Below are 23,815 nucleotides of genomic sequence, written 5' to 3'. Positions count from 1 at the left end.
CTAACAACCCCCATCCATAAACAAATTAAACAACCATGGAGACATCACACACCCCTGCTGCAAACCTACATTCACTGAGAACCAATCACTTTCCTCTCTTCCTACACGTACACATGCCTTACATCCTCGATAAAAACTTTTCACTGCTTCTAACAACTTGCCTCCCACACCATATATTCTTATTACCTTCCACAGAGCATCTCTATCAACTCTATCATATGCCTTCTCCAGATCCATAAATGCTACATACAAATCCATTTGCTTTTCTAAGTATTTCTCACATACATTCTTCAAAGCAAACACCTGATCCACACATAAATAAATATCTTCTTTACACTGAAAAAGGCAACTAAATTGGGTGGTGTGGGAAGCAGGAAATCCTCCCCCAACCTGGAACATCACTTCGTACAAGGCGTTATCAGAATCTGCCTACTTGTGATTACAAAGCGCTATCAGAATCTGCCTGCTTGTGGTTACATATTGAGGCTGTATCACTGGAGTACAGTCTCGTCAAACACCTACTCCTTCCAAAGGAGTCCAACCTTTCCCTTTTTCTGATTGTACTGCAGCCTTGAAGGAACTACTAGAGAAGGGATCCTATGGTTATAGAATAATAGTAAAGTGGGAACATAATTTTGCTCTACAGCTCATTTTTCTGTTCATGGTGTTACCTTACTACAGTGGAGAAAGGCAATCAAGTTTTAAATGAAAACCACAAAAGTCTAGTTTTATGATAACCAACAGACATCCTGTAAGAGAAGCTGAAGCAGATAGCTATGAACTTTTAAATAGAATGAAAAAAGAAATTAGTTCATTAAATTAGTTTACAACCTACCAACCCAACTATACATTCAGTAACATGAAAACTAAAAATCCCCGGAAAGGACTTACAAAGAACACTGAATGATCCAAAATTGAAGGTATAGCAGAAGCTTCACTAAACTGAAAAGACAAATCACCTGACTATCAAACCCAGTTATATCTAAGAACTAGATGACTTAAATGTACCATCAACAAATTTACTCACAAAAACAATGTCATAAAACAATTATTCTGCATCATATTTACATAGGGATGACAAGCACAAATGTTATAGTATAGTCCTGCCAACACAACTAGCATTACAGGAGATTCCCTTCATAAAACCCTTCGCTGGATCATGCCTCTTATTGCAACATTATTTCAGGTTAAGGTTGAAAAATGGTCTCAGCCTTGAATAATATCAATACAAATGCAATATGTAGCATACAGTCCTTACCATTAACACCAACATAGTATTCAAGCCACCACTTTTCATTCTAAAGTACATTTCGTAGCTCATTTATGTAATATGGCATAATCATTGCAAAATATATGATTCTAACTGTAAGCTCAAGATGCAAAACAGATATGTGCATGTGTTACAAGGATTTCAAAGAGAACCATCAGGAAATGAAGCATTAGTTGAAGATAACAAGCAGCTATGTTAATGACTATGTGGCACTATTACAGTGTGAGTCCTGCTTGTAACAAAAAATAAATGTTATTACTCTTGAAGATGATGAAGAAAAATTGAAGCTCATTATCCGAAATAACCTCAAGGTTCTGTTCCGGGAACGTATCCTGTTGGAAAGCCCTCCCTTTGTGGGAGAAGGGCACCATTAATACAATCCACCTGGGCTTTAACCAAGCACTTTCTATTCAGTACGTAAAGCTGCTGACCGGCACCTTGATAATCCACTGCTAAATCACCAGAAATATATACCAATTATTTACTCATCAATAAGATGCTTCATTAAGATTCTGTCTTAGTCAGTAGTTCTGAGATTTGTTAAAAAAAGTTAATTTTCATGGACACAGTTTCTTGGCCTCTGTCAACTGGCAATGTCAGTGTCTTTCCTTCAATGGCTATGGAGATTCTGTGTGACAACATACTAATGGCAAACTTACACAAGCTGAAAAATGTTGCACCACTGTAGATTCATCGTTACCAAAAACCCACCTTTACTTTGAATCTAGAGACTCTACGATGCCCCTATCAACCCTGGTGTCAGTGTCCAATTTACTGTATATAAACAGTCAAGATTTCTATTTTATCTAACATCATTAAACCCCTTTCAAGTTCCTTTGGGGTAGATCTACTCTTCAATACTCAGAGTGAAACATGAACTTCCATACTTACGTCTACTACTAGCTCTATGAAATCTTTATCTATCATGTTTATGGTGTACTGTATTTGTGTAAGGCCCAAGTTGGGGGCTGTCCTGAAATTTGCCAAGACAGGTGACAGATTTCATCTCCACCTCTTCCAACTAAAAGTCTCAAAAATTCTGAAGTTGTCCCTGACTTCTGAAAAGCTATTTAAAGGAGAACCAGCCTCAAGATCCAGCTTTACTGCCTCAAAAGGGCTTTCTAAAAAAAAAAGCACTTTTACCACCAGCAGACTTGGACTTAGATGCTCAAAACCATTTCCTTCTTAGAAGGTTAAGAAAGCAGTAGCAAGCCCTTGAGAACAATGTTTCCTTCAAAGTGAGAGAAATAATAGGAGCTGTCTCCTTCACATTAATGATTTTAGGAGCTCTTAAGACACCCGACTGGCCTCACAGGGACACAAGGGGTCAAAAAAGGGCAAGGATTACTTTACATGCTCTTCTTCATCAAGAACAGACACTACCTATCTTCTGCACTACTGCTTAGACATAAAAATTTGTATATATAACTAGGGCTTTTTTTTTACTTTTCCACAAAAGGGAACAGAAATGCAGGACAAATGAGAAATTTGTATATATAACTGGGCTTTTTTTACTTTTCCACAAAAGGGAACAGAGACGCAGGACAAATGAGGAATTTTTTCCTCTAAGGCTCAGTCATCTGTACTTGATGCTACCTCGTTAACATGGGAAATGGCGAATGGCGAATATGTATGAAAAAAAACCTCAGCATGTGTGGATGACTAAGTATCAGAGCCATCATGCAGCAAGAAGTCTCCAGGAAATGGAGGTTTAACTCTTTTCCGAGTATGAAAGTCGGTAGAATGATTCAATTAATGCTACTTCATTATAAAGAGCCTCAGATACACAGTTGGAATCCTCCAGCTAGGGGTTCCTAGCCAAGAGGACAGGCCCTTAAAATATCCTCGAAAGCCCATCCTTGTAGCTGTGAGTCGGAACCCCATTACAATTTACAACAAATCTTAAGTAGTACTAGGTCCAACAGAGGGACTTCAACTTTGGTGAAAGATAAGAATGGACCTCCATTTCCCTTAGAAAGAGAGGCACCCACAGGAGAAGGACTGTCAGAAACCTGTAATGAGGCAGGCACTGTCTTTAAACAGTTTGGGTTATTATGACTACCTAGTCAATTACATGGTGGAGGAAGATCCAGAGCATCCTCAACTGGTCCTCTAATAGTCAGTTAAAGAAAAAGAGTAGACTCTACCCTTCCTCTGCTTGTGTTTCAAGTGGTGAGCTCTCATAAGATTTGCTTTTTTTTCAACAGGGCAAATGGGAAATAGCAGTTGTCTAGAGTGTGCAATTAACCTAAATGCCGAAATCCACTCCAACATTCTGAGCACCAATTGGGGTGAAAAGCAATTTGATGAAATGCAGCTGCCACGGTAAACACACTTCATATAGGGTTTATTGGATTCATTGTAACCCACACAGTTGGCAATAATAGAGATTTTAGTTTTGGCTAAAAAGGGGCTGCCAAGACCCTAACAGTAAATGTTACCGATTTTAAAAACACTTGTATGTTGTAGAGGAACATAGTGGTTTGAGGGTAACCAGAACACAACTAGAGTATTTCTAAGCATTTCTTTTCACAACAGAAAGCAATAGTGTCAGTGAGACGAGTGAAAATACTATGAGGTTTTGTTTAGGTTGTACCTTTAAATTGGACTCAAACGTTTCCATTACAGTCATAGACAGTGTGTAACTGGGAACTTATTCAGATGGCAATCATTTCACACAACATAGATACAGATAATCATGAAGAAATCACATGTCTGACAGCTCGTAATGTTATGGAAGCTCCAATTTTCTCTCCACAAGTAATGAAAATTTGGTTAGGTGTAAAATTGATCAGTTATTGTACAACAGCATTAATGCTTATGTTTCTTGTCATGGAAAAAAATATTCATTCATTCATTTCATGTATATAATAGTTCTGCAAGTGTAAATGTGTAAATAAATGTAGATGAAACTAAAAGATACTTAAACAATGCCTATATGTGGAAAGAAACCAGAAGTGTATATCATGCTAAGGTGGATATATGTGTAATTACGCCTGGGAAAAAACCACAGTTATCATACTCCGGCTGCCCACCACCTCAGTGCAGTCCATATGTAATAATACACATTATTATTTTTCCTTTACCTATGGATTATACACATACATTCTGTAAGAAAAAAGAATATTTGTGGACCGGATGACCATCATTTCACATGAATTGTGCATTTTAAGGTTTAATCATCCCTGGGGATTGGATAAAAAGACCAAAGAGGCAGAAGTATAGGGGACGGAAATCTTTACGTCTGCACTACTGCTTTTTATAGATAAGAGCAGAAGATGGAGCAAAACATGGATTTTTTTTTTCAAAGACTCGGTTCTCCTGCCAAGGTGAGAAAGGAGAGCATGAATGAAAAAAAATCTAATGCCTTATACCTTTCTGTGGTTCAGAAATATTGCATTTGTCGTCTTGTCCATGCTAATGTGCACACTCTCCATATCTATTCAACTAAGGACTGTATTCACCATTAGGAAGGGCTAGCAAATCAATCTGGCTGGAATAGTGCATTTCTCAGGCATTTTTTAAGCAAAAGCTGTTAAATCACCTTGGATGATGAAATACTACATGGCCTTATGGACTCATTACAAAAGTACTCATCCATATGGCTACTCTCCACTAGTCGCCACAGAAATGGTGCATATAGGAACTCATTACTTGACAGCGCACAGTGTAATCCTATGATAGATTTTCTGGATATTTCAAAGCACATTCATTTCATGACACCCATGCACTCTTTGGTGTTAAAAGGTTGATGCACGCATCACTAATGCTTTAAGCTTGGTTCACATGTCTCGTATTTTCTACCTGACATTCCCTAATAGCCTCCTCCTTAAGTTTATCTACAATTTCCTTAACATTCTTACATCTTTCAAACAAGCCAAATCTGTCTTGCATTCACTCTTTGTTCCTTAGCTAAATCCTTGTCTCTTGGGGGTTCCAGCCCTTCAAACACTAGTACTCAGCGACAGCACATTTTCATGGACATATTCTAAGAATTCGTAACTTTATCATGCTCTTCTCCAGTGCATATTCCAAAAGTTTGCAATAATCTATTTATAGTTAAAATCTTCCACCACAATGTTTTCTTATTTTCATGTGAAGGTTTTCTTTCAGCTTCTTGTTCCACTCTGATTGTCCCTTCCTCATTTTTTATTACATATCTGATCTGGTCTAGTATGTTTCTTTGGAGACGTGAAAACTGCAGTCCCCCTCCCCCATTATGTCTGAGACTTTAGGCTGCTCTCATAATAAAGGACAAACTCTTCCTACTTGTCATTTATTCCTTTGTTGTTACTATCCATTCTTTGGGATATATTAGTTGTGTGTCACTAATCAAATTGTGACAACCTATCTTTAGAAGTAGGAGGAGCACTATACTTATGGGATTCCACTTTCTGACCTTTCTTTACTGTTACATAGCATCTTGAATAACTCTTTCATCATTTAGTTTGTTTTATTCATTTACTGATTAATACTATTACAGCCTTTCTCTTCTAACTCACTTTTTTCCTATTTTCATAAGCTCTCCAGTGGTGCCACTTATAGTTACTTTAAAATAGATGATCCCCAGAATATGGCCTAAACTAAATATTTGTAATAAAATATGTTAAAATTTTAATGGTAACATGTAGTGTCTTATATCAAAAGTAAAAAAAATTATCTATGAACTCATTGAGGCATATAAAAGTTAAAATATAGGACGCACTAATGCTGATCCGAAATGAAGACAGAACACACGATAACATCCTTTACATCTAAAATCCATGACCACAACCAAATCCACCTCAAAAACATATGCTAACCTTCTAGTGGAGGCACATAGAATGGGAGAGTCAAAGAGTGGAGAACTGGATTGGGCAAGGGTAATATGAGTGTCATGTATAATGACATGTCAGTGAGAATATTTAAATAATCTTTTACTGTAAAAAGTGTTGTTATTCTATTGCTACAGACAAAGTATCAGAATAAACTTCATTTTTTCAAGTATAAATGACCATCTAACATGCTATTGAAAGGAAAATTCTGATACCACTCCACCAGAGTGGGATGCAGTATATACTGACAAGCCTATTACCTTAAACTACTTTTAGTATTACACAAAAACATTATCACATACATATATGATCAGTCTATAACACAAAGTGTCATAAGAATCCACTGTGGCTATCCATACCTCAGCATCTAGCAGGAGTTCCCACCGAGGACCAAAAAAGTACTGGAGGCCTATAGTAGCACCTGGCAATGTCACTGCTCGCCAGAGGAATGCACCAATCAGTAAATATGGGAGCGTTGCTGTCACATACACCACCTACAGAAAATGACGTAAAATAATGAAGTAAATTGAAAAAATATTTATTTTCTGAAGCCACTTAATGCGGAAGTGCTCCAAAATATATTAGGGTGCATGAAGATACATGCCTATGTTTCTTGGTTCTGCCAACAATGAGAAAAGTATAGAGAGATAGATATTAAACCCACTGTGTTTCCCTAAAATCTTATCACCTTTGCAGTCCAGTGATGCTTCATCATGACAAAATCCTTAACTTCATCATGCTTTTAAGGTTTTTAAACATTCAAGAATTATATTCTAAAAAGCATGACAAGCACAAATTTTACACTGAAAAGATGAGAAATTGTGTCATATTGGTATTTTCTGGGTGTGTTTGAAATTTCTTATTACTCGTGTGTTTGTGCAAATGGCACTTCAATGTGACCATGAAAAAGATGTGTAAAATGAAGTGTACAAGGCAGCTGAAGTGTATGGGACTGCAATTGAATTTCTCAAGGAAAGAGGTGGTGTTGTCGATTGGTTAGTTAGGATTTTCAGTGTATGTATGTTGAGTGTCCTTGTTAAGTTGTATGGAAGAGTGTTCATTGAGAGAGAGGTGGCATGAACATAGGTTCAGAATGGGGAGGAACAATGGGGCTTCAGGAATGGCAGACAATGTGTAGATCAGGTGTTTCCATTGCTTTGCTCTTATGCTAGCTGAGATGACACAGGCAACTAAATGCCCTAATCCATACCATCTCCTTAACACTGTTTAATTTGTTTGTGGATGGGGTGGTTAGGGATGAAATTGCAAGAATTTTGGAGAGGGGTGAGTATGCAGTCTGCTGTTGATGAAAGGACTTGGGAAGCGAGTCGGTTGTTCGCCGATGATACAGCACTGGTGGCTGATTCGAGTGAGAAACTGCAGAAGTTAATAACTGAGTTTGGAAGAGTGTGTGAAAGAAGAAAGTTGAGAGTAAGTGTGAATAAAAGCAAGGATATTACGTTCTGCATGGTTGAGGAACAAGTTAGATGGGATGGAGAAAAATTAGAGGAAGTGAACTGTTTTAGATATCTGGGAGTGGACTTGGCAGTGAATGAAACCATGGAAGCAGAAGTGAATCATAGGATGGGGGTTCAGGGTGAAGGTTCTGAATGTGACAAAGAATGTGTGGAAAGAGAGCATGTTATTTCAGAGGGATGAAGAACGTGAGGAAAGAGAGAATGTTATCTCAAAGGGAAGAAATGGGTATGTTTGATGGAATAGTAGTTCCAACAATATTATATGGTTGCAAGGCATGGGCTATAGATGGGGTTGTGCAGATGAGGTTGGATGTATTGGAAATGAAGTGTTTGAGGACAATATGTAGTGTGAGTGGTTTGTCCAAGTAAGTACTGAAAGGGTAAGAAAATGTGTGGAAATAAAGAGTGTGTTGAGAGAGCAGATGAGAGTGTGTTGAAATCATTTGGACATATGGAGAGAATGAATGAGGAAAGATTGACAAAGAGGATATATGTGTCAGAAGTTGGGTAAAAAAAAAAAGGAAAACCAGGAGGTCGAATTGGAGGTGGAAGGATGGAGTGAAAAAGATTTTGAGAGATTGGAGCCTGAACATGCAGGAAGGTGAAAGACGTGCTTGGAATAGCGTGATTTGGAACGATATGGTAAACTGGGGTCAATGTGCTGTCAATGGACAGCATGTGAAAACATGTGAAACATCCAGAGTAAACCATGGAAAAGTATTTGGGGTCTGGATGTGGTTAGGGAGCTGTGGTTTTGGTGCATTACACATGACAGCTAGAGAATGGATGAAAGAAAACTTTTCATCTGATAACTTATATCCATAAGAGAAATCATGTGTGCAAGTAGTGCAATTAAACTCAAGGGAAGACCTTGCAAGAAGTATTCTGCTGTGAATATGTAAAAGGGGATGCATGATACAAAGAGATAGATTGGGGTCAACTTGTTCTTAGTTTATAAAGTAACTATGTCTGGAAATAGTTCTAACACTATACTCACCCGTCCTGAAGACTTGACGGATTTCCAGAGGGAGAAGTAGACAAGTACCCATGCACCCAACAATGCTAATAACAGCTCAGTTTGCATGGATCCCATCTCGTGTATTCCTTCACTCTTTTGAAGAACCACCTCACTAAATGAACAATACTTGCATTAAATGTAATAAACACGAGCTATCATTATAGCACAAAATTACATACTTGGACAATATATCATAATCAGAATAATCATATGACTAAGAAAAATAATGCATCATCGAATCAGCATAACGTATAAAAATACCAGACACAGAAAATCACTGAAAAATAAATACTAACTCAAAGAATTCTTCAGTAGGAGATTTTGTCCCATTTGGTGCTGTAATATTTGAACCATAATCATCGAAGCAGTTAATAGCCCATGTAGCATTGCAGCTGTTCCATGGTAATTTGGTAGAAAATGACTGCACAAAATAGAATATGGCCCAAGCAATAATGACATTATAGTAGGTACTGAGTAAGAATGATATTATCACAGTTCCTACTCCAGCACCTGAAAAGAAATAGGTGAGATAAATGCCACACAATAAATATTCTTTGATCATAAACTACTGTACAAAATAAAAAGCTTACAAAGTTCTTCATAAAATGGATAATCTATGGCCTTTACTTAAAATTACTATCAATTTCTCAAAAGCCATCTTGTCCAACAACACTGTTTCATTAAACACTACTGTTTATGCTGCCTCAGACAGTGACAATATCTAATCATAAGATGGAGCAACATTAATGTGTGAGTTCCAATTATTTCTTGTACATTATCATTCGACCCCCTCATGCTTCATATATGCCTTCCACACTGAAGACACTGAACACCACCTTATGTCTACTTTACCCCACAAAGACAAAAATACAATATCAACACTTCTCGACCAGTTGTCCTACCCAGTGGATGTGGCTACTCCCTGTGTGCTCTGTGAACTCCATAAAAGGTGATCCTGGAACTCCTGAAACTTGAGTTATGGTGCCCAATAAAAATTTAGTTAAAATCCATTGGATTTCATGACTACAAAATTTTGACTGGGTTCAAAAATCTATTTTGTCTCTAGGATCAGGTAATGCACTGGAAAATACAGAGCATAAATGTGCACCATTACATTTCATTTTGAATTAGATTACCATAACCATACAACCAATCACAGATTACAGGAAAAGAAAAGCGATATCAATGACCATAAATTTGGCATATAAAACAAATCAGGTCTGAAAAATATGTGTTTACAAAACTTTGGAATAGATTTTCCAAATTTTTTCCAAAAACATCTAGATTAATACCATAAAATGGTAGTCAAATGAATCCATTTTTTATTAAAAAGGAAAATATTCAGAGGTTAAATCAATCTCTTTTATGTTCATTTCATTGTTTACATATCTACATATTCTTTTTTAAGAAAACCTGTATTTTATCATATTATCCACCTAACATTTACTATTTTACTTGAGTGACCTTCTGCAGTTCTCAATAAAACACACTTGTTCAGTCTCTCTAATCTTTCTGACCAAACCAGTGTAAAGTTGAAGTATTATACCGATAGCAACTTATACATACACCAAAGTACAGAACCATGTAGATATTTAAAAAAAAAAAAAGGCAGACAAACAGAAAAAACATGAAATTAAGCACAAAACTTTTCATATAAGACGTAAAGAAGGATTAGATGTAAAGAAAGATTATTAAGGTAAAAGCTGTACGAAGGCTCAAGAGATGGGTCCCCATGAGTGTAAAACTCCTTCCCTGTACAAGTACAAATAGGTAACAATTAAGTAATTAATTGATTAGTGGTTAACAATGTGACCCTCAATTCCCAGAGGCTTAAGTATGAGCCTTAGAAAGGGCAGTTTGCTCAAAGCCAGCCCAGCTATTCAACCTTACCTCTGGGACTGGTTGATAAAAAATTACTTAGTGTAAGCTGAGATGTATATTTTTTTTTTTTTTTCCGCTGTCTCCCGCATTTGCGAGGTAGCGCAAGGAAACAGATGAAAGAAATGGCCCAACCCACCCCCATACACATGTATATACATACGTCCACACACGCAAATATACATACCTACACAGCTTTCCATGGTTTACCCCAGACGCTTCACATGCCCTGATTCAATCCACTGACAGCACGTCAACCCCGGTATACCACATCGCTCCAATTCACTCTATTCCTTGCCCTCCTTTCACCCTCCTGCATGTTCAGGCCCCGATCACACAAAATCTTTTTCACTCCATCTTTCCACCTCCAATTTGGTCTCCCTCTTCTCCTCGTTCCCTCCACCTCCGACACATATATCCTCTTGGTCAATCTTTCCTCACTCATTCTCTCCATGTGCCCAAACCATTTCAAAACACCCTCTTCTGCTCTCTCAACCACGCTCTTTTTATTTCCACACATCTCTCTTACCCTTACGTTACTTACTCGATCAAACCACCTCACACCACACATTGTCCTCAAACATCTCATTTCCAGCACATCCATCCTCCTGCACACCACTCTATCCATAGCCCATGCCTCGCAACCATACAACATTGTTGGAACCACTATTCCTTCAAACATACCCATTTTTGCTTTCCGAGATAATGTTCTCGACTTCCACACATTCTTCAAGGCTCCCAGAATTTTTGCCCCCTCCCCCACCTTATGATCCACTTCCGCTTCCATCCGCTGCCAGATCCACTCCCAGATATCTAAAACACTTCACTTCCTCCAGCTTTTCTCCATTCAAACTCACCTCCCAATTGGCTTGACCCTCAACCCTACTGTACCTAATAACCTTGCTCTTATTCACATTTACTCTTAACTTTCTTCTTTCACACACTTTACCAAACTCAGGGGGAGACCAAATAAAAGACAGAAGGATAGACTAAAAAAGATTTTAAGTGGTCAGGGGCCTTAAAATGCTGGAGGGTGAAAGGCATTCATGGGAAAGAATAAATAGGCGTGATGTGGTATATGTTGGGGTAATGTGCTGTTACTAGACTGAACCAGGTCATATGATACAACAAGGAGAAACCTTGGAAAAGTCTGTGGGGCCTGATTGTGGATGGGGAGCTGTGGTTTTGGTGCATTACACATGACAGCTAGAGCTTGGATGAGAGGAAATAAGGCCTACCTTCATCTGTTACTGGTGCTACCCTGCTAATGTGGGAAATGGTGAACAAGTATGAAAAAAAGGGTGGTAGGAAGGTTTTGCCCTCATTATACCCAAAAAAGAAGGAATCTAGGCTATGGTAAGCTATTCTAGGCTACAGTAAGCTAAGGAGCTTAGGTTGTCAGTGCTTAGCCAACTGAAAGCATAGCCTACCATACAGGTTCTCTGGTATACAGCAGGTTAACCTAAGATCTGGGGATTAGCCTACTGTACACATGGCATAGCTTACCAGCCTGAAGTGTTGAAGATTTTTCATGTTCTAAGACAATCCCCTCAAAAATATTACTTGTATATAAGTCAACCCCCTACTTTCTGCTGGAAAAAGGATAAGCTAATACATGCATATATACACAGTAGCAACTATGTTTGAGTGTTGAAAACCTGAAAGATATGCCTAACCTTTGAAAAGGGGGCATATCTTTTCCATTGCAGCAATAGGTCCTCTACGGGTGTACTGCCCTACAGCTAACTCCATCAGCAGCAATGGGATGCCACAGACAAACAACATCAGGAAGTATGGGATTAGAAATGCACCTGTTGAAAGATCAACAGTAAATTCAGAGGAAATTATATTACACTGTATAGTCTGGCTTCATAATACTACTCCTATGGTTCTTGTACCAAGCCTGACATACTCATTACGAGAATTATCTGTAGCCACTACAGTGTTAAAACGAATTTTCAAACTCTTTTAAGAATCATGCAAATGTGAAGGAAATGTACTAGACCGATGCATTCTCATATCATACATCGGAAACATATTCTGTGGACATATAATTAAGAGAATACTAACAGATTCAACAGTAAATGAAAAGCTCCATCAGTGAATTTTTTGCAGAATCTTCCATGTATATGGCATGCCATTTGAATCATGTCATGCATATATAATGACTTTAAAAAAAATTCAATGAATTCTAAAGCAAATGAAGCAAAATTCATCAATGGAATGCCATACTTATTTATTAAACAGTGATAATTGTGGCATTAGAATATGACAGTGCTAAAGCACTATGCACAGGGTCAGAATGTGTATAAATAATATTGCAAAAGCTGTATATACCTGATGCAAGGATTACTGCTATGCTGTATCAAGAATACTAAATTTTCTATTCTTTTTGGAAATGTAAGGGCTACATGTCATGATCTGAAAGGTATAATGAAAATAGACTTTAAATAAAAATTTAAAGAAAAAAGTTACTCACCACCACCACTCTTGTAGCAGAGGTATGGGAAGCGCCAGAGGTTTCCGAGACCAACAGCAGAGCCAACACAGGCGAGCATGAACTGTGCCTTGTTGCCCCATGTCTGTCGGGGCTTGTTGCCACCCGCACCACTCGACCCTTCATCCTTCAGGCCATTTCTGTGGAACACACACACAATATACTCACCAGGCTTAACTTTATATCATTCAGTATGGCTTCTAGTGAATTTTAACTTTTTTAATTCAGATATCCCAAAATATACAATTTAGTCATGAGAAGTAGATATAAAATATCTTGGTTTCAAAAGTCTTCTGTGCTTGGCATTTTTAAGCTAGTATTTTCTCATCAATATGTATATAAATACAGATATCAAAATGAGTTAAAAGATACTAATTTGCATGCAGCTCAAAGTAAGACACTACAAGATTCCAATGTCTTTGTGGGAATCCATGGTGGGGTACAGTACAACATTACATATATAGTATCTGCCAAGCAACTAACAGCTGTTTTTGAGCCAGCACTGATTTTCATCTATATGAATACGCATACGAATTCATGGATTTAACAGTCTTGCAGTGCATATAATAAAAAGCCACTACAAGAAGTAAACTTAAAAAGGTCACATAAACTGGCAAGCCTATGCCTGCTCTCACTTTCAGCTTGCTAAACTAACAACTTCCTGAAATAGCTCATATAACAAAAAGCTCATTTTTCATAAATGAAAGTTTTGTTTCCATATGGATGACTAATGTTGAGAGCAAGAATATATAAATATACCAAAAAAATAAACTTCTCAGGCCTGATATCCAAAATGAATCCCTGGTCCTAGTGGGGCCCACGGAAGCTGCTCTTGTGGTCTTGAGGGGAAGCATCAGGCAACTTAAAGTATATCAGAAGTACTGTGTACAACCTTCTCTTTTTACTGGTAACTGTAGGAAAAAAAATAATTGGCTTGTGCCTAAGATATAGTTACCTTTAGAAAACAAATTTTGATACGTTTCAAAGGAAACTGGGCCTAAAGCATGTGACTAGGATTGCCCAGTTATGCTGTCTCTATATCAGCAATAGTGTCTTGGTACATTCTCCCTACAAATGTTCCATAATGGAGCATGATTTCATATGCTTTGAATAGTCAGCAACAGGAAATGGTAGCAAAAGTGGATCTCTGGACATACTGTTACTATGAAGTTAAGTCCACTAAACAAGAGAATTCATGTCTTTCAAGTCCACTAAGACCTAATGATATATCTGTCTTGCCTGATGAGTTTGATCTTAGTTTTTTAATTAGTTTTTAATTTCTGCATGGGGACTAGTGGTTGGTTATGAAGTGCTCTGGGTGCATGGGTTTAGTGCTGTTGTGATACAAAGAATTGGATGCTGAGTATACATGGGGTTATAGTGGAAGTGTTTTTGTTTCTGTTGCATAGAATGTTTGTGGATGCATCCAGTGATTGTTGCGAGAGCTCTGCTTCATGTGGTTTGTTGTTATATTTCCTTGTGAAAGAATGGATGACTGGGCAAGTGATATGTAGACTGAGATGGAGCAGATTATTATTATTGTAATTATTATCATATTATCTATTCATTCATTTTCAATTCTGAGGGATTCCTCTTCTCCAAAGCTGATAACAGTAAGTGTTCTGAGGGCATTTACTTTGCTTGTTTATGGCCACTGTGTTGATGTTTGAGGTGTAGGGAGTAAGTTTCACATATGTGTGATACCTAGTATGGTTTGGGTTTGTTAAGTAGGAGTAGTTGATCATTCAAGATTACAGGAGAGTGCAGGTTAAATTCATGTCTGTTGGGAGTTATGAGGATGATGCCAGATTTCTCAGGGTATTCTTATATTCAGAGATGACATGGTAATCCATGCCTGTTGTGCCAAATGATAACTGTTTTCAAGAGGAAAATGGAAATGAACTTTCCAATACTTTCTATGTAGATTATGACCCTTCTGTACTCCAGATATTACAGCTCAAGTGCTTTCAACTGTTTACACTTAATTCTGATTTCTGACTCACTGCAAGCGTGGATGCATAATTTGTAACTCCATATTCGGAGCATCCTGAATGACGATTCTATGATGAAACCTCAAGGTAGTTTAGTCTGGAGAGTAAAGTTGCTCTGAAATGATTTATCACTGGCTTTCTCTCTATCATCTCAAAGGTTCACATCAAGCAACATGAATGTGATTTCCTCACACTGATAACCAAAGATCATAATGCCGCATTACGGTCTCCCTAAGTAATTCATAGACCATAAGATTATTGCATACACTCATGAGACCAAAACATCGATACACAAATCTATGAGACCAAGACATAGGTATCAAATCTATGAGGCCAACATGGTACACGGAAGTTCAACTAAATTTGTCATTGAATGCTAATGCATATATATATATATGCATAAAGTTAACATTTGCTATATCAACGGTATAAGCATGAGAAATAGCTAAACACTGACCAAGGTCTACACCCTTATCAGGGGACATGCATAACACCCGAGGAGGACGTGAACATTATCCTGCTGGGCATGAGTGCAAGCCCAGGGCAACAAGCCCCCTCAGGCTTCTGAAAGACACAGTGGAAGCGACAAGTCTTCATCACAGCACACAGAACTTTGACGTGTTGTATGGAAGAAGAGTAAGTTGTAGATATGGGACCCTATGAGTGTAAAACTCCCTCTTTATATAGTACAAAAGGAGGGTAAGTACTAATGGTGCTAAAATTAAAACACATAATCTAAAGCAAGTAATGTAGTAAAATAAAAAATGAAGTAAAATCAGCATGCTAGTTTTAGCAAAATCACGTAATGATAATAAAAAGTGAAGCTCCACTTTTGAGGCTGTTTACTCCACACAGACTATATCTTAACAAAACAGTAAAAAAAAAGTGGAAATCTACAGGAACATGTGCAGCAAGCACGGATGAGGAGTTATGCTAAAGGAAAACCTTGGGCTGATGGATAAGACCAGTGGTGTGCTGGAGGGACACCTACCTCATCTGCTCATGGCGCAGGAGGGATTCCTGCTGTTCCTGATCCTCCTCCTGCTTACCAGGGCAGTGTTTGTCGCCACTCAGCCCTTGGCACATGGTGGCTGCTTTGTGATACTCCCCAGCCACAGACCACAAGCTTAGCTACACGCCGTCTCTATGCTACACACCCACTAGTGTGTCCCACAACCTTGTCACTCGACCTACAGGACTCACTCCTCGACAGCCACCACCCCAACCTTACGGTGGTCACTCTTCAACCAAGATCTCTTGCTTTCTGGTGAACTGTTCTCTTGCGCTGGATTATGAGGCTGTAATGAAGAGTCGAAACTATATGTTGTCCTACTTAAACCTGCAAGTTGTCTTTAGGATTATATAGACCTGTTGGGATGCGTCTCACTTCTGGTTCCTTCAGTTTATACCTTTAAGTAATAAAAATGTCTTCCAGCTACTGTAAACCCAAATTCCTTGAGGTTGTCCAGTTTCTTGCCTTTCTTCAACAGCTTTTTGGATAGCATGACTTGGCTTGATGCATACTATAACAACTGTGGCTGGTCTCTTGCCATATTTCAACTAATTTTTTTTTCAGTTTTCCTCAAACACTCCTGGTATTCTTTGGTTGCTCAGCTGTTGTGTTTCAGTTGCTCTCCCTCTCTGTACAGACTACACTCTTTATGTAATGTGGCTCCTCTGCTGATACAATCTGTCAGCTACTTTGGTTTATGTTAACCATTCTCTTGGTATCATTTAGTTGCTTTTGGCGTCACTGTCTCTTCGGCTGTTTCCCATGCATGAAGCTACCCTCCTGGCGAACTTTACTGCACTGCTAGTACTTTCTATTTACAGCTGCAACTGTGGTGTTTTCCAAAAGTTGCAATAAAATAGGTGATGAATGGGTGTGTGAGGAGGGAGAGGTGTGGTATTACCACCGTGGTGGTCCTCATTTGTGGTAGTGGGCACCCTTGCTACACCTGCTACATGTGTGGCAGCACTTAAACTACAGCTTACATAATCTGACACCACTAACTTGTGACAAATATAAATTTCTTTTTAACTACAAAGATTTTCTCACATAAATAACTTATATTTATAAGTCCTGAAAAGTGAAAATGTGCTTAAAATACATTCTGCATATACATCATTTAATCTCATGTATAAAAATATATAAACTTTTGTACTGACATGAGACACAAAAGTACAAACTTTGGTCCCACCCCTTGAGGCACAAATGTCTATGTGCATGTGTGACCAGACTGACTTATTATAAGAAATCTATAAGAGTACAATGTGCAGTAAGGTTACAAAAAGATCTATAGAGCCTTCTCTTTGAGATTACCCTGAGAGTACATGGACTGACTATCCCAGGTAGACGAGCAGGATACTGATGTATCGTTGAGCAGGCAGGATGAATGACAGGAGGGCTCCTGATTACAAGAGGCACAGGAGGGAGGGATGAGGAGAGATAAGTAAGGGTTGATGCTCCGTGACCATTGGTGAATCACAGCTTCCTACACTCACAGTAATGTAACTTCCTGCTCATTACTGCTAATGAGTTGTTTTTGATCTAAGTTAGTAGCAAAAGTCTTTCTATGTTTGCCACACCTGGGATACTTGCAACGCTGGTAGTGTCACTGGCACTCTGGAGACGTGTTGGGATGTCACTGACAAACTGAGGAAAGTGCTGGACTATTACCTGGTTTGGGGATTACTCAGGTGTTATTGATGCTTGGAAGACATAAGGGACATTGTAGGTAGTGTGAGAAATCTTCTGATACCTTTATCTGATAAGGGGCCCTCTGGTATATTGAAGGTGGTGGGGATTACTGGTGGCTTGGGAAACAGACTTCTGGGATGTCACTGGGGAGATGAAGAGCTGGAAGAGGAGATGGTGGGCATAAGCCCTGAGTCACACCCTCCACGCTCAAAATAACTCAGTTCTGTGTCCATTATCAGCTGAAGATCCTCATAACAAGATCTAGTATCAACTCCTTTTTAGCGCACCACCTTGGGGTCTACACGGTCCTTTGGCTGCCGGGAGCGCTGTGGGTGTCACACTTGGTTAGGGGAACTGCTGAGATACCACTGTTAGTATGAAGGACTGCATGGAGTTCACTTGTGGCTTCGATTCTGCAGGATATCACTCTTGGCTTAGAGGTTGCTCGCACGTCACTGGTGGCTTGAACTATATCAAGCAACTCAGAGGCTGTTCACAGATAGAAAAAAAAATGCAATTCTATGAATGAAAGGTCACACTGGGCACTGAACACCAACACATAAAATACAAGAGAAACAGTCTAGTGTGAGGCATTGTTTATTAAATCCTATGAGGAATCTAAGAACATAGATAAATCCACTAATTGTATCATTTTAAGGGAATTCTCGTTCATCAATAAAATGTCATACCTTAAAATTCCAAAATCAATGTGTTATAACCAGCACAGACATTAAAAGAATTTAAACATTATTTTTGGCAATACATTCCATCTACCAAAATCCATTGAAATAAGAAAATATTAATCCAATATATATATACATATGTGTGTGTGTGTGTGTGTGTGTGTTACCGGACTCCACCTGCTCGGTGTTACACCACAAGTGAAAAATCACCTTTGGCGAGGCTTTATCATTAGGAAAACAGTCTTGTCCCAGAACTTCTCACTCGTAAGGTGTCTGACTTTCCCTGCCACTGGAAGTAGTGCAGCCTTTTCTTTGAAAGTTCCTGTGTAACAACAGGTCTCTTTCATAGAAATTGGTCCTGGGGTAATTATCGTGTTTCATTTCCCCGTGGACTCATAGGAATATACTTTATCATGCAATCAATTGTGATCCTTTCCAATATATATGTATATGTATATATTTATATTCATATTTATTTATTATACCTTGTCGCTGTCTCCCACGTTAGCGAGGGAGCACAAGGAAACAGACGAAAGAATGGCCCAACCCACCCACATACACGTGTATATACATACATGTCCACACACGCACATATACATACCTATACATCTCAACCTATACATATATACACACACAAACATATACATATATACACATGTACATAATTCATACTGTCTGCCTTTATTCATTCCCATCGCCACCCCGCCACACATGAAATGACAACCCCCTCCCCCTGCATGTGCGTGAGGTAGCGTTAGGAAAAGACAACAAAGGCCACATTCATTCACACTCAGTCTCTAGCTGTCATATATAATACACCGAAACCACAGCTCCCTTTCCACATCCAGGTCCCACAAAACTTTCCATGGTTTACCCCAGACGCTTTACATGCCCTGGTTCAATCCATTGATAGCACGTCGACCCTGGTATACCACACCGTTCCAATTCACTCTATACCTAGCACGCCTTTCACCCTCCTGCATGTTCAGGCCCTGATCTCTCAAAATCTTTTTCACTCCATCTTTCCACCTCCAGTTTGGTGTCCTACTTCTCGTTCCCTCCACCTCTGACACATATATCCTCTTTGTCAATCTTTTCTCATTTATTCTTTCCATGTGACTAAACCATGTGACCAAACCATTTCTGCTCTCTCAACCACACTCTTTTTATTACCACACATCTCTCTTATCCTTTCATTACTTACTCAATCAAACTACCTCACACCACACATTGTCCTCAAACATCTCATTTCCAGAACATGCACCCTCCTCCGCACAACTCTATCTATAGCCCATGCCTTGAAAACCATATAACATTGTTGGAACCACTATTCCTTCAAACATACCCATTTTTGCTTTCCAAGATAACGTTCTCAACTTCCACACATTTTTCAATGCTCCCTCCCCCACCCTTTGATTCACTTCCTATTCCATGGTTCCATCCGCTGCCATATCCACTCCCAGATATCTAAAACACTTCCCTTCCTCCAGTTTTTCTCCATTCAAACTTACCTCCCAATTGACTTGACCCTCAACCCTACTGTACCTAATAACCTTGCTCTTATTCATGTTTACTCTCAGCTTTCTTCTTTCACACACTTTACCAAACTCAGTCACCAGCTTATGCAGTTTCTCACACGAATCAGCCACCAGTGCTGTATCATCAGCGAACAACAACTGACTCGCTTCCCAAGCTCTCTCATCCCCAACAGACTGCATACTTGCCCCTCTTTCCAAAACTTGCATTCACCTCCCTAACAACCCCCATCCATAAACAAGTTAAACAACCACGGAGACATCACACACCCGTGCCGCAATCCAACATTCACCGAGAACCAATCACTTTCCTCTCTTCCCACTCATACACATGCCTTACATCCTCGATAAAAACTTCTCACTGCTTCTAACAACTTGCCTCCCACACCATATATTCTTAGTACCTTCCACAGAGCACCTCTATCAACTCTGTCATATGCCTTCTCCAGATCCATAAATGCTACATACAAATCCATTTGCTTTTCTAAATATTTCTCACATACATTCTTCAAAGCAAACACCTGATCCACACATCCTCTACCACTTCTGAAACCACACTGCTCTTCCCCAATCTGATGCTCTGTACATGCCTTCCCCCTCTCAATCAATACCCTCCCATATAATTTCCCAGGAATACTCAACAAACTTATGCCTCTGTAATTTGAGCACTCAGTTTTATCCCCTATGCCTTTGTACAATGGCACTATATATAAATATATATATATATATATATATATATATATATATATATATTATCCCTGGGGATAGGGGAGAAAAAATACTTCCCACGTGTTCCCTGCGTGTCGTAGAAGGCGACTGGAAGGGGAGGGAGCGGGTGGCTGGAAGTCCTCCCCTCATTTTTTTTTTTATTTTCCAAAAGAAGGAACAGAGAAGGGGGCCAGGTGAGGATGTTTCCTCTGAGGCCCAGTCCTCTGTTCTTGGTGCTACCTCGCTGATGCGGGAGGTGGCGAATAGTATGAAAGAAAAGATATATATATATATATATATATATATATATATATATATATATATATATATATATATATATATATATCTCCTTTCCTTCATACTATTCGCCATCTCCCGCATTAGCGAGGTTGCGTTAAGAACAGAGGACTGGACCTCTGAGGGAATATCCTCACCTGGCCCCCCTTCTGTCCCTTCCTTTGGAAAATTGAAAAAAACTGAGAGGGGAGGATTTCCAGCCCCCCCGCTCCCTTCCCTTTTAGTCGCCTTCTACGACACGCAGGGAATACATGGGACGTATTCTTTCTCCCCTATATATATATATATATATATATATATATATATATATATATATATATATATATATATAAAGCAAAAGCTTTGCGGAAGATGAAAGCCAGCAAGGCAGCAGGTTTGGATGGTATTGCAGTGGAATTTATTAAAAAAGGGGGTGACTGTATTGTTGACTGGTTGGTAAGGTTATTTAATGTATGTATGATTCATGGTGAGGTGCCTGAGGATTGGCGGAATGCTTGCATAGTGCCATTGTACAAAGGCAAAGGGGATAAGAGTGAGTGCTCAAATTACAGAGGTATAAGTTTGTTGAGTATTCCTGGTAAATTATATGGGAGGGTATTGATTGAGAGGGTGAAGGCATGTACAGAGCATCAGATTGGGGAAGAGCAGTGTGGTTTCAGAAGTGGTAGAGGATGTGTGGATCAGGTGTTTGCTTTGAAGATTGTATGTGAGAAATACTTAGAAAAGCAAATGGATTTGTATGTAGCATTTATGGATCTGGAGAAGGCATATGACAGAGTTGATAGAGGTGCTCTGTGGAAGGTACTAAGAATATATGGTGTGGGAGGCAAGTTGTTAGAAGCAGTGAGAAGTTTTTATCGAGGGTGTAAGGCATGTGTACGTGTAGGAAGAGAGGAAAGTGATTGGTTCTCAGTGAATGTAGGTTTGCGGCAGGGGTGTGTGATGTCTCCGTGGTTGTTTAATTTGTTTATGGATGGGGTTGTTAGGGAGGTGAATGCAAGTTTTGGAAAGAGGGGCAAGTATGCAGTCTGTTGTGGATGAGAGAGCTTGGGAAGTGAGTCAGTTGTTGTTCGCTGATGATACAGCGCTGGTGGCTGATTCATGTGAGAAATTGCAGAAGCTGGTGACTGAGTTTGGTAAGGTGTGTGAAAGAAGAAAGTTAAGAGGAAATGTGAATAAGAGCAAGGTTATTAGGTACAGTAGGGTTGAGGGTCAAGTCAATTGGGAGGTAAGTTTGAATGGAGAAAAACTGGAGGAAGTAAAGTGTTTTAGACATCTGGGAGTGGATTTGGCAGCGGATGGAACCATGGAAGCGGAAGTGAATCATAGGGTGGGGGAGGGGGCGAAAATCCTGGGAGCCTTGAAGAATGGGTGGAAGTCGAGAACATTATCTCGGAAAGCAAAAATGGGTATGTTTGAAGGAATAGTGGTTCCAACAATGTTGTATGGTTGCGAGGCGTGGGCTATGGATAGAGTTTCTCACATGAATCAGCCACCAGCGCTGTATCATCAGCGAACAACAGCTGACTCACTTCCCAAGCTCTCTCATCCCCAACAGACTTCATACTTGCCCCTCTTTCCAAAACTCTTGCATTTACCTCCCTAACAACCCCATCCATAAACAAATTAAACGACCATATATATATATTTTTCATACTATGAAATATATATATATATATATATATATATATATATGCGGGAGACAGCAACAAAGTATAAAAAAAAAAAAATATATATATATATATATATATTTTTTTTTCTTCTTTTTTTTTGCTTTGTCGCTGTCTCCCGCGTTTGCGAGGTAGCGCAAGGAAACAGACGAAAGAAATGGCCCAACCCACCCCCATACACATGTATATACATACGTCCACACACGCAAATATACATACCTACACAGCTTTCCATGGTTTACCCCAGACGCTTCACATGCCTTGATTCAATCCACTGACAGCACGTCAACCCCGGTATACCACATCGCTCCAATTCACTCTATTCCTTGCCCTCCTTTCACCCTCCTGCATGTTCAGGCCCCGATCACACAAAATCTTTTTCACTCCATCTTTCCACCTCCAATTTGGTCTCCCTCTTCTCCTCGTTCCCTCCACCTCCGACACATATATCCTCTTGGTCAATCTTTCCTTACTCATTCTCTCCATGTGCCCAAACCATTTCAAAACACCCTCTTCTGCTCTCTCAACCACGCTCTTTTTATTTCCACACATCTCTCTTACCCTTACGTTACTTACTCGATCAAACCACCTCACACCACACATTGTCCTCAAACATCTCATTTCCAGCACATCCATCCTCCTGCGCACAACTCTATCCATAGTCCACGCCTTGCAACCATACAACATTGTTGGAACCACTATTCCTTCAAACATACCCATTTTTGCTTTCCGAGATAATGTTCTCGACTTCCACACATTCTTCAAGGCTCCCAGAATTTTCGCCCCCTCCCCCACCCTATGATCCACTTCCGCTTCCATGGTTCCATCCACTGCCAGATCCACTCCCAGATATCTAAAACACTTCACTTCCTCCAGTTTTTCTCCATTCAAACTCACCTCCCAATTGACTTGACCCTCAATCCTACTGTACCTAATAACCTTCCTCTTATTCATATTTACTCTTAACTTTCTTCTTTCACACACTTTACCAAACTCAGTCACCAGCTTCTGCAGTTTCTCACATGAATCAGCCACCAGCGCTGTATCATCAGCGAACAACAACTGACTCACTTCCCAAGCTCTCTCATCCCCAACAGACTTCATACTTGCCCCTCTTTCCAAAACTCTTGCATTTACCTCCCTAACAACCCCATCCATAAACAAATTAAACAACCATGGAGACATCACACACCCCTGCCGCAAACCTACATTCACTGAGAACCAATCACTTTCCTCTCTTCCTACACGTACACATGCCTTACATCCTCGATAAAA

At 39.3% G+C, this 23,815-nt stretch overlaps 1 protein-coding gene across 1 annotated transcript in view; it reads right to left on the bottom strand.

Annotated features, from left to right (window-relative positions):
• Positions 1–23,815, bottom strand: part of LOC139767410 (sodium- and chloride-dependent GABA transporter 2-like) — a 142,846-nt gene that overhangs the window by 28,022 nt on the left and 91,009 nt on the right. The window contains exons 2-6 of the mRNA XM_071696756.1: positions 12,938–13,095; positions 12,135–12,269; positions 8,877–9,090; positions 8,560–8,692; positions 6,444–6,578 (exon numbers count right to left, since the gene is read on the bottom strand). Of these exons, the coding sequence (XP_071552857.1) occupies positions 6,444–6,578; positions 8,560–8,692; positions 8,877–9,090; positions 12,135–12,269; positions 12,938–13,095 (775 nt within the window). The remainder of the gene's footprint in view (positions 1–6,443; positions 6,579–8,559; positions 8,693–8,876; positions 9,091–12,134; positions 12,270–12,937; positions 13,096–23,815) is intronic.

The sequence above is a fragment of the Panulirus ornatus genome, chromosome 61 (genome assembly GCF_036320965.1).
Source record: "Panulirus ornatus isolate Po-2019 chromosome 61, ASM3632096v1, whole genome shotgun sequence".
NCBI classification, from domain to species: domain Eukaryota; kingdom Metazoa; phylum Arthropoda; class Malacostraca; order Decapoda; family Palinuridae; genus Panulirus; species Panulirus ornatus.
This window is presented reverse-complemented; position numbering and strand designations above follow the sequence as displayed.